We start from the raw sequence: 12,330 nt of genomic DNA, 5'->3' as shown, positions 1-12,330 counted from the left end.
CTCCATGCCATGTGCATTTAGTAGCCATCTTCCATTTAGAAGCAGAGTCAGTGAGTGCCAGGGACAAATCTGGCTGTCTTCTAATGAAGCGAGGTGTAGGTAGGAGGCTGGGATGTGGCAGGGAAAGGATCTAGAGCTAAAGGTGTAGAGAAAGGAGGAGAACATGAGAATTAAAGATGATAGAGCTTTTTTGGGTTATGGTTGACAAATGTGGGTCAACATTAAGAACTACTTCATGCTGTCTTGCCTTATTCTCATCCTTAGTAACAGGGGGAGGAAGGGATTCTGCTTCTGAAATTTAGTTTGGGGATCCTAGTGGGTAAATGGCTTGGAAATAACACTAGACCCTTAAAAAGCTTATTTTCCCCTTTCATACAACGCTAAAACTTGGCTTTTGTTAGCATTAAAATGTAAATTAATGGTTTGAGGCCTTTGCTAATCCACTTTCTGGTTATGAATAGTAGAACTGAAATGGACGTGTTTCTTTGCTGCTTCTGGGAGAGCAGTGAACACCAAAAAAGGCACTTACTTGTGCACATACCTGGGAGAAAACACCTGTATTTTTTCACAAATTTTCACAGGGGGAAAAAAAAAAGTACTTTCTGCATAAATTAGATAATAGAAAATCATGAATAACTCTTGGCAACAAAGCTTTTTACTTGCTATTGACAAGAGTGTGGCTAGATATTTTAACATCTTTTTCATTGTAGGTGTCTCTGTCTTAGGAAAATAAAACAAAGAGCATGATCTAGTGGGAACCTATATTTCTGTTTAAATAGTTTGAGAAGGGTACTACCTTCTCAGCCGAATGTTCTTTCAGCTGAGAAGTTATAAGTGGGTGTGTATTCCTTATATACTTTGGTACAAGAAGACTAAATTCATGCTAACGATTGCAAAAAATCATACTGAAAGACATGCAAATGAACTATGCAGCGTAGTAGTGTTAGGAGTATGTACTGTATATTTAGTTAGGACCTATCTGAGGATGGCATTTTCTTAAATCTCCCTAAGAAAATAGCAGGCTCTTGCCTCGTGTCCATGGAAGACAATGGTTGATATTGCCAGATATCTCTTATTGTTTTCTTTTTTAGGGGGGGAAAAATCCTTTGTCAATAGTCCCCAAAAGACTTGTAGCGTTATTCTAAAGCATAGTAATGCCTGATGGAAAGTGGTGTATAAATCGTTTTATGCCTCCAAAGAAGTTGTCTTTTTTGTGTTTGACTTTTTCCCTTCTATTAGAAGGGTCAGTCAGGTTGAAAACCTGTAATTCGTGATTTCTGATGCAGAAAGTCTTTCATAAATTTCATAGACCTGTGTAGAATGCAAATGTTTTCTTTTCTTATAGATGTGTTGAGTCCACGTAATTGCAAAGACAGCATCCTAAACCTGAAATGTGTTCAAGTGTAGTACCTTATTCATAAATCTGTTCACAACAAAAATCCTGTGCTGCTGATGAGTAAAACGAAAAAAAAAAAATAATTTCCTTAGTTGTCATTGCTGCTAATTCAGAGTTTTTTTGATGGTGAAACACAGAGGAAACAGTGGTCACATTTGGGGAAAATGCTGAGGAAATTATGGAGATTGAGGGTTGGGGCTGGTTGGATTTTTGTTGTTCACACCTTCAGTATCATCCTAACACAGCTGGAAGCTCTGATACAGGAACGGTGCTAGGAATAAAATTTCATGTCTCCTACATCACAATAATAAATTCATTTTCAGTTTAATCCGTACTAGAATGAACATATAACAGTTTTAGCCTACGGCTGCACCATCACTTTAAGCTGCTCTGTGCTGCTGCCAAATCTTTTCTTGGAGGGGGAGGGAAGGGTAGTTATTATGCAGCTAGATGGTCACCTGTATGAAAGCTAAACATGTATGAGCCCTCCGTTCTGGTGTCCGCCCGCATTTGTATTGGCTTCAAATGACTGGAACCACAGCCTTAGTGAATGTGATGTATGTTCAGTATTCCCTTTATGCATTTGCAGTTTTTGGACTCAAAGTTTTGCTTAAAAATATATTTCTGAATATTCCAGATAGTTATCTTTGCAATATAAATCAATGTAGTTTTGTCTTCCTGCATTTGTGGATGGCCTGAAATAAAATGCTAGGAATGTGACTTTATGCACTTTACCATTCACTTCGTTTGGATGTTGAATGAAGATCAATGCAGAAGATGATTGTAAATTGATGCAAGGAAACAAATACAAAGGCAAGGTCAAGGAGGAATTAAAAATAGGGGAGAGCTGATAATGACAGAGAAAGAACTGAAGGAATAGGACGCAATATATATTTTTCCTACTAAATACGTCTTTGCTCCAAGTCTGTTCTGTCCTGTGCAGGGTCTGAAGCAAATAGGTAGTCCCATGAGCTGTTCAGCATAGATACAACTAAAGGGTTTTTTCCCCCCTCATAAAACTAGGAAATGCTACTTTATTGCTGCTTACAAACAGCTCTTGTGAGATGCACGACTCATTGATGCTTTAGTTGGTGTACATCTGAGAATGCTTTTTAGCCTATTTCAATCAAAAGGAGCTAGTTCATATTAAACAGTGTTATTACCAGATCCTTGTTAGCAGCGGTGATTTTGAAAAAAAATTCCCCAAGATGTATTTTTAAACATTATCAACGCATATGAGTGATAATCTTTGGCAGAAAAATGCTTGTGAACAGTTTGGGATGGTTCTCTTTTTCCATTGGCACAGATAATTTTGAAAGAGAACAGCTGTCCGCAGCCTGGCCATGAATGGCCCAGCTTTATGCTGCAAATATTTGAACAAAATAATGAGGCTGATGGAGGTGTGAAGGGATGTGAACCCTGACGGACACAGCTGGTGATGCATTGGTTATGGATGCAGCTGTTCTGACAAGACTCAATATTTTTGGTGTATTTGTCAATAAATACAAATATGCTCTAAACTGAACCCTAATTCCACTTTCAGAAATAAAACAAACAGGCCTCTTTTGTTAGATATACTGAAGTGGGGATTTTGTTTTGGTTGTTTGTTTATGGTTTTATTTTGCATAGTTTCTACTTAGTAACAGGCTCCTCAAACAGGAGGTGGTTGAGAATGATGAATGGCTTGAACATTTGAGGATAGTACTTGGGTTTTATATTATCTTTTCTTACAGAGTTTTGGAAGGAAGAATTGGGCTGACTTCTCAAGATTGCCCTTCTGCATAGCACATTCCTGTGTGCATCTTTTGACCTGACTTTAAAATCATATTTCCTTCACTAGTAAAATTCCCTGAAGTTCACTATTAAAAAATGCGAAGTATTGTGGGTTAAGAATATCCACGTTCTAATTGAAAATAACTTTGAAGAGACAAATGCACGAGTCATGTAAGCCCTATTGTTACTAGACAGATAGTACTATTGAGCTATGTTTGTAATTTTCTGACTTGCTTCTTGGTATTTTTAAATTGCTTTTTCTTTGTTGTTTCTGCATTTAACATTCATACCTCATGTACTTGCTTTTAATACAGACAAGTTTTAAATGATCAGTATGTAAGTTTAGTATTAAATACTACATTAGTAGAAATGAAGAGTTTACAGATCATTTGTAACTCGATAGTTTTCCCTGTAACATTTCAGCAGAAGGTCTGTCTGAAGTAATAACTGTGCAGAAGACACTTAAGTATATTGGAGTAGAAACGCTCACTTGACTTGTAGGTAGGTAGGATAAACATCACTGATGTTTTAGCCTGGTTTATTAGGCACCCTCAGCTGGAGAGTTAGATATATTAACTTGGCCTGGTGTTTGTCCAGTCATGGTGTTCATACTGTCCAGGTAACATAACTGCCATTTAGAACCAAGTGCAGCCAGTATTTAGGGGATATTATCGGAGGATTTAGGGAAAGTGCAGGGGACATTGGAGGTAACATTTGGAACACAGACTAAAATTAATTTGTTCTGCTGTTCATGAGACAATGTAGAAGACCATCAAATTGAGCAAAAGTTGGTGAGAACAGGGATTCAGGTCGAATTATTTTTCCCTTCTCTCTCCCATCCTGTCCTCTACAAAACTGGTTTAAGAATGGACTGACGTAGGTATATTGACGGTTAGTTTACAATTTAGCTTGAGTCATATCAATGTTTCAAATAAAAATTGTGTCACATATTAAGATAGTTTGCATTTATTTTGGCTAAAATACTGTATATAAATGTTAAGGCATACCTCTACTTTTCTCAAGCAAATTGCCTGTGAAGCGGGAGTTAAATCCCTCCTCACTCAAGCACTACGGAGTCCTTGGATGTCTCAGTTCAGTTAAAACCCTCAGTTCTACCACCAAACAGTATTTATTGTGGCATTTATTCTGAGAGGTTTCCTAGAAAAAAATACCCCCCTGCCCCTCCGTGCAGCTGTGTAGTCTGTTTCGTGCTGAGGGTGTGAGTTGATGGACCGGGCTGGTTCTGAAGGCTGTGTCTCCACTCCTACTTGTCTCATCTCCTGTCCCATGTCCCTTACCCACGCTGCCACCTTCCTTGTGCTGCCCCAGAGTTTGTGCAGCAGTGCGGTGAGCCCATCAGCCTTCTGCTAACCCGACAATGTCAAAAGTTCTCAGCTACAGGTGTTTTCTCGATTTGTTTCTCTGCCTGGCTGCAAAATTTGTTGTACTAATAGAAGAGAAATGGTAATTCAGGGAGAGGAGCAACCTGACTGAAGCAAGCCTGCTGCTTTTGATAAGTCTCTGGCTTGTGTGAATTAATGTATTTGTTACACAGCTAAGAGGATAACTAGTGAGATTCTGCGTGTTTGCAAAGTCTTCTCATGCTAAAAATCACATGAAAAATCACCACTGAGTGGTGTTTAATTTAAATCAGTCTTGCATTGTTCTTGTGATTTTTTTCACTGTGTAATCTTGGCAAAATGTTAGGAGTGACGCTGAGCACAAGCAGAGAGAATATAGACTAACGTGATTACACTACTGTCTTTTGGTATCTTATAGTCTCTTGTTCCTAAACTGAGAGTGACAGATGGTGACAATTGAATTTTTTGAGGCTGTTCTGTGGCACAGCTATGAGTGAAGCTCTAGCAGAGATGTATGCAGTATGTCGGCGAGATTTGAGTAGTGTTTTCTGGCAATAAAAAAATAATTAGAACTGAAAATTTATGGATTATATTCCTAATTCTGGAAAAGGTACTCCAGTCTTACAGATCCTTTTGCTGTCATTGTTTTTTTTCCCCTCTTTGAAGTAATTCAGATAGGGTGGGCCTTCAGAAAAGGAAAAGAGTATCTTGATTGTACATAATGTTGGAAGGCCAGAGATACAAATGGGATTAAGACATTGATTGTTACGCAAAAATAAAGGGATATACATACCCAAAGATAAGGGAAAAGGTGCATTAAAATTATTGGTAAAGAATCATAGAATCATTTAGGTTGGGAAGGACCCTTAAGATCATTGAGTCAAACTGTAAACCTAACACTGCTGAGTCCACCACTAAACCATGTCCCTAAGCACCACATCTGCATATCTTTTAAATACCTCTGGGGTGGTGACTCAAACTAGATAAGCAATAGCATAAAAGGAAAAGAAACAATAAAAAGCCAAAATCATTTCACTTAGCAGTTACTGTGGAAGAGCTGCATCTTTGTATTTTCTAATTTTTTTTTCATATAGAACGGTTTGGATCCTAGTTAGAGCAGCTCCTGATAACTGCAGTGACAGGTATGCAGGAAGTATATTCCTAAGAAACTGAATGCTTAAGTCTTAATGTAACTGTGTTGGTGATTTGTCAAGTCGCAACCATCCTAAATTTATGTTCCAATGTTCTTTTTATTTGTGGCAGAAGTTCTGGTATTTCTGAATGTATGCCTACTTGACTTGAGTTATTATTACTCACCTACAGCAGTAGAAGTTCACCATCCTGGGCTGTTCACCTTTCTGTGCTCCTAGACAAGCAGTGTGTTTTCTCTTGAACAGCTGTAGTTCATGGCCCAGGTAATTGATATGAACTGAACTGAGTTGTGAACTGCAGCAGCTGATGTATTCCTTGAGAACAGGCCTGATCTGAAGCTGGTAACCCTGACCAGAGGGGTGGGTTGGCCTGTGGAGATGGTAGCCACCTCAGCCGCTAGCACTGAGCCTAACAGAGATTGCAAATTATTATGTTTAAACAGCAGAAAGGCAGTTGCAAAAAGTTGCTGGAGAGCACTCAAACAAGTCATTTGGTCTCAAAGCTGATTTTTTTTTTTCTTTTTTCTCTCTGATGTTTAATTTACCTAGGATGTAGAATTCTAGGAGCAGACAACTTACGTGATTTCCTGTACCATCTGGATAGCAAGAGGACTTCAAGCTTTATTATCCTCACACTTTTCTTGTATTTCCTCATCTGAAGTATAACACTCAAGTTTAAATTTAATACTGTTGCAGTAAACATGAATAAAATCACTCGTTTGGGTCTACAAAACAAGAAAATGAGTCTACAAAACACAAAAATGACCAAAAACACTTTGTGTTTTCTGAACCTTCAGAAATACTTACGTTTGCTCACTGTTATTTTTGAAGGTTGGCTCTTCAGCTGTTTTTGTTGTCTTGTACGTTGACTTACATATTGTTTCACTACACAAAAGGAAAAACTAAATTTTATTTTTATTACTTACAGTATTTAAACTTTTGAAGCCATGGGAGTAAAGGTCCAGAGACCTCGTTGCTTTTTTGACATAGCCATCAACAATGTACCTGGTAAGAAAATTAAAATATCCATTTAGTAATGTGATATTCATATAAGATATATAAGAATAATACAAATACAAGTTAACTTCATAATAAAAATAGCTTTTTTTTTCTAGCTGGAAGAGTGGTCTTTGAACTGTTTTCAGATGTGTGTCCGAAGACATGTGAGAATTTTCGCTGCCTTTGCACAGGTTTGTAGATTTTAAATTTTTATTTATGATTTTTAATTTTATTTGTAATTTTTAATGGAATACCGTGTTAGCTAGTTTGATGTCTATGTTATTTTTCCTGACATTTTCTTACATATAAAAGTAAGTATATAAAACATTGGTTCTTCATATCTGTACAGATTTAGCTGATTTCTTGTGTACATCTGATGTAGAATACAAAGCTTTGGCTTAGTATGTTGCAGGGAGTATACACTAATTAACTTAAATACAGACATGGTAAGCTGATTTTCTGTTACTAGCATAGATATTGCTGTTCACATTATATAACGTCATCCAGTCTTGAAAGGTAGACAATAAGAGGTCAACCATGCAGACTTACTTTTCAGTCTTACAATACTTGGAGGTATTTGAAAGGTATCGCTGATATTCATTGGTTTTGTGGGTTTTTTTCTTCATTTTTATTTTGCTTTGTTGATGGAGACTTCTGTTGAAATTCAGATTATTCCTTGAACAAAATACTGAGAAGATACTCTCCTGGAAGCATTTCCAAACAGAATTATTGTCCTGTGGACTGCATGCTTTTGTTGAAAATGATGACAGTTTAGCAAAACTTAAATTTATTACCACAAGAATAATTTTTTGAATACACAAATAGTATACGTGCTTTCTGTCTTCGGCGTTTTCTGCTTCCTTTCCTTCTAGCTCTGTTGATTTTCAAGTCAAGGCTCCGTAGCTGTTAATACTGAATCACTCAGCAATACTAATATGATCTGGATCAGGTGTGGGTGCATAATTACATTCATGTCAAGTTATCTAGAACACTTAGTACACCATTCGTGATGTCTCCAGGAATGTAGGTATTATCTGATCAGACATTAGGTTTACTGGCGCAAAATCAGATTATCAAAATTTGTTAACAAATTTGAACCTTTAAGTGATTCTTTTTAATGGCTGTGAGTATGTTAACATGTGACCATGGCATTCTCGATCTGCTGTCAACTAGCCAAAAGTCTTATTTATTGCATAAATGTGTTATTCCCTGCTGCTGCTTTAAATTTTTGACTTGAAGTCTTTCAACGTTTCAGGTCAGGAACAAGCACTGCTAAATTCACACTTAGTTGCTAACATTCCAAATCAAATTCAGATGCTGAACTACTTTGCTGCTTTAAGAATAGTGAGAAAAATATATGGGCAGAGTGTTTATGATACTGATCATCAGAAAATTAATTCAAATTTTGATTTTATTTGTTTTCCTTACTAATTTCTTTCAGGCAGTTTTGAAAAGTATATGCTGTCTTATCAAAACAGGGATCACCAGCTCCATGTTTTCCTGGCATACCTATGTTAGGCATATGCCAGGTTAATGAAACAGATACAGCTTCACATTTATCAAAATTCCTATCAAAAGTGTTTTTTTATAGCTAGTCAGATCGTTATGGAGGCACCAGTCTGTTACAGACAAGTTCAGAGGCAACTGCCCTTGACAAAAGCTGCCAGTTTAATAACTCAGATTATAGGAAAATACAGTCTAATGGTTTGCCAGCACTGAGAGGAAGAGATCCTTTTCCTTCCAGCGTACTCCCACTGATTACCTTGCTGTTACTTTGAGGTTGGCTCTGCCATTTACAGGACCCACCATGAGCCGTTCATCTTGCGAACTCAGCGGAGACCTTATCTGTTTGAGGGTAGGAGGGAAACTAGGTGGTGTTGCAGCTGAAGCAGAGTCTGCCTATGGGTCTTGAGCACCAGAACTGATGTAAGGGAGGAAGATGGCAGTTGTAATTAGGAGGGGGGGGGAGGGAATGATATTCCTTCTCTTTCCCCCTGCCTCTTTGTTTTTGTTTTGAGCTTTGATGGTACCTTAACCGTGCCATGTTGTAACTTAAGATCTGAGTGTTTCTTGCATGCTTCTGAGTGATGCCAGTAATCTAAAACCTAAACTGGCTGTTTAATTTCAGTCAATCTGCATGGAAGAGACCAGAGTTGTATACTAATGTCAGTAAGGAGTTCTTCAGGTGTAACTGTAGAGACAGAAGGTAGTTTCTGCTCTGCTTTCTTAAATACTAGTTTCTTATTGGTATTACAGGTATGTGTCTACCTCACAAGCTATTTTTTCAGAGCTTAGCAGATGATTTTGATTAAGAGCTTACATAGCACTTCTTTATAGTGGAGATTCTACAGGTACAGAGAATAATTTTTGGTTTTGTTCCTTCTTCTCCTTTAGGTGAAAAGGGTACAGGAAAATCCACCCAAAAGCCATTGCATTACAAAAGTTGTCTGTTTCACAGGGTTGTGAAAGATTTTATGATCCAAGGAGGTGATTTCAGTGAAGGTAGGATGTGAATCTTTGAAAAAAAACTTTAATGCTGATGTGATAGAATATTGCAGGAGTTCTGTGTAGTGTCACTTACTTACACTAATTATTCTGTGATTCAGCTGCTTTTTTTCCTTTTTTCTGTGTGAGAACCTTTACAAGTAAATGTATATATTAAATATATATATTATACATGTGCATGCACACACAGACACTTTTGCTCCATGAACTCAGTGTTCGGAGTACTAAGTACTTTCCATTGCAAGGTCTAAATGCGAGGGTAAAATATCATATCTGCTGCTGGGAAATAAAGAAAAAAGGGAGAATATAGCAGAATACATGGGAGAATACTTTCTTGTTTTCCAAGTTTGCTTTGGGACTACAAAGATGTGTCTTGATCTCCTTTGCGTATCTTGAAGAACGATGTTGGTGACTTTGATGCAGTTGGATCAGTATTTTGTATTACGAAGCGCCTTCCACATAACATGACTCTCTTAATTACTACTTTTAGTTGTAACTGTCACTTTTTCTCTTTCAAGGAAATGGCAGGGGAGGAGAATCCATTTATGGTGGCTTTTTTGAAGGTAAGAGTTCTATCAGTCTGCTTTTATTTTGATGTTATCCTAAGCAATTTCCCTTCTGTTCTGTAGTCTCTGTTCTGTAAATCTGAACTCCGTTGTTTTTATTAATATTTTGTCTGGTCTTATGCGTCTTTGACTGTTCAGTTTAGGTTAGGTTATTTTACTTCTAAGATACTATGCTGGTTTTGTCTGGGATAGAGTTAATTTTCTTCGTAGTGGCTAGTATGGGGCTATGTTTTGGATTTGTGCTGAAAACAGTGTTGATAATGCAGGGGTGTTTTCACCATTGCTGACCAGAGCTTACACAGAGTCAAGGCCTTTTCTGCTCTTCACCCCACCAGCGAGTGGGCTGGGGGTGCATGAGAAGTTGGGAGGGGACACAGCCGGGACAGCTGACTCCAGCTGACCAAAGGGATATGCCATACCATGTGACGTCATGCTCAGCATATAAGGCTGGAGGAAGAAAAAGGAGGGGGCTACGCGTTCAGAGTTATAGTGTTTGTCTTCCCAAGTAACCCTTAGGCGTGATGGAGCCCTGCTTTTCTGGGGATGGCTGGAACACCTGACTGCCCATGGGAAGCAGTGAATGAATTCCTTGTTTTGCTTTGCTTGTGCACGTGGCTTTTGTTTTACCTATTAAACTGTCTTTATCTCAACATGTGAGTTTTCTCACTTTTACTCTTCCAATTTTCTCCACCATCCCACCATGGGGGAGTGAATGAGCAGCTGTGAGCTGCTGGGTTGTCAGCTGGGATTAAACCACAACAGATATGAACCTTTTTAATTAATGAAAAACTAAAACCAAACTCCTTTGTATTTGTCCGTTTTACCAGATTTACATTTTTATAACTGTTTGTGAACATATGCTTTTGGCTTGAGCAGCTAGCTAAAAGTTGGGGATTGCCTTCCAGTGAAAAGGAGAAAGGTGTGATGGAGTCAGGTTTCCTTGCAAATGTTTATTTAAAAGAAAGCATAAATCCCTGCTTTCCTGAACCCAAAAGGAATTAATGATGCAGCTGCCATCAGTTTTCTCACAGGCCTTGTTCTTTTTCAGTCAATGTTGCAGAAGAAGTACCTCTTCTGCACTCCAGTGTGTTTCTCCAGCCTGTTTGTCCAAAATGCAGTGGAGCATCTCAGTGGTTCTTGGAGCAGTTTTTTGTATTACATCTAAACCCATGTGCTGGCTAGTTTCCACCTGTAGGAGTGGTTACACTTCTTTCTCCTCCCTGCCACTTTTCTTTTAGCACTGGTTCTTGTCTGAGCTTGCAACAAACCATCAAAAGAATTATTCTCTATTTCAGTAGGGCCAGGCTGCATTTTTATATCAGGCCTTGAGTTGAAACAACAGTTTGCAACTGCCAGAAGAGGGAGGAGGTCTTACCTTGCACTGACTCGCATTCAGATCAAACTTTCAGCAGATTGAGCTTGCCAAAATGCCCAAAGACTGTTGCAGCAAAAAAAAAAAGTATTTATTTCCATATTAGTGAGTGGACCCAATTCAGTAATTTGGCATGCATACAAACCAACACAAATGAGTAGCTGGGTTTGAGGAAGTGTGTGGTTGGGGGAAACGGAACACAGAACAAAACCTTTACCATACCTTCTGGCAGTTGCAAGTTGGCAGTTCAACTCACCCACAGCATGAAACTGAATTCATGGGAGTTTTTGCTTTTGTGGATCTCTTAATCAGCTCACCATAGGATTAGATTGACACTTGGTGCTATGCCAGATAGCAGTTGTACAGCTGGCTGCAGAATGAGTGGGACTGTCCCTTTCACTGCCAGTGACACTGTGTGATGTGAAACCACAGCCTTACATACAGCATGCTTTTCTTCTTTGTTAATGCTTGCTCCTGCTGTCTGCATCTAAACAATATTGAGCAAATTTCCTCTGGCTGAAGAGTTTGGGTCCCCAACAGCCTTTATGCTGTTTTGGGAAAAGAGTGAGATAGGATAATCTCTTATAGATGTCTTAAATGAAGAATAGTGATTACGTTTCACAGTTTCATTGTGATTTAGTTTGAACTGTTACAATTATTTTCTCATCAGAAGTAGGATTCATTCAAGTTAAACTTATATTTTCTTAATGTTCAGTTTGATAAGTTCACCTGGGTGTCTGACAGACAAATGGAAGTTGTTTGTGGTTGCTATCAAACTGGATATCCATGTGTATTAAAAAATAATAAAACAGCAAAACAGCCTGAAAATGAGAGGTTTCTTAATAGTTAGTACACACCTAAAATACTTCTGCTCCAGAAAGACAATGATCAGTATATGCAGAACGGAAAGAGCAACAACTTAAAATGATGAGGTCTCTGCTAATGTTGGTAGGAAGCAAATCTCTTGAACAGCAATACTCAATTTTTTAGTTTTTTTTCAGGCTGTAAACCATTAATTCATATTTCTCCTTACTAAATTTCATTGTTTAGAATGGAAGGAATAACATAGTAAACGAATAGCTATTATTTTGAATCTATTTTTATACAACTTTCTACTGAAATGACTACCAGATTTATTTAATAAAGATGAGTTTACTTAGATTGTAGTATTTATCTAAGCATATGTAGTATATTTGAAGTAACTGAA

At 37.9% G+C, this 12,330-nt stretch overlaps 1 protein-coding gene across 1 annotated transcript in view; it reads left to right on the top strand.

Moving 5' to 3' along the window:
• Positions 1–12,330, top strand: part of PPIG (peptidylprolyl isomerase G) — a 28,549-nt gene that overhangs the window by 2,073 nt on the left and 14,146 nt on the right. Inside the window, exons 2-5 of the mRNA XM_074593911.1 lie at positions 6,610–6,689; positions 6,797–6,871; positions 9,075–9,182; positions 9,704–9,748. Coding sequence (XP_074450012.1) covers positions 6,629–6,689; positions 6,797–6,871; positions 9,075–9,182; positions 9,704–9,748 — 289 coding nt within the window. The 5' untranslated portion in view covers positions 6,610–6,628. The remainder of the gene's footprint in view (positions 1–6,609; positions 6,690–6,796; positions 6,872–9,074; positions 9,183–9,703; positions 9,749–12,330) is intronic.

Source organism: Larus michahellis, chromosome 7 (assembly GCF_964199755.1).
Source record: "Larus michahellis chromosome 7, bLarMic1.1, whole genome shotgun sequence".
Taxonomy (NCBI): Eukaryota; Metazoa; Chordata; class Aves; order Charadriiformes; family Laridae; genus Larus; species Larus michahellis.
This window is presented reverse-complemented; position numbering and strand designations above follow the sequence as displayed.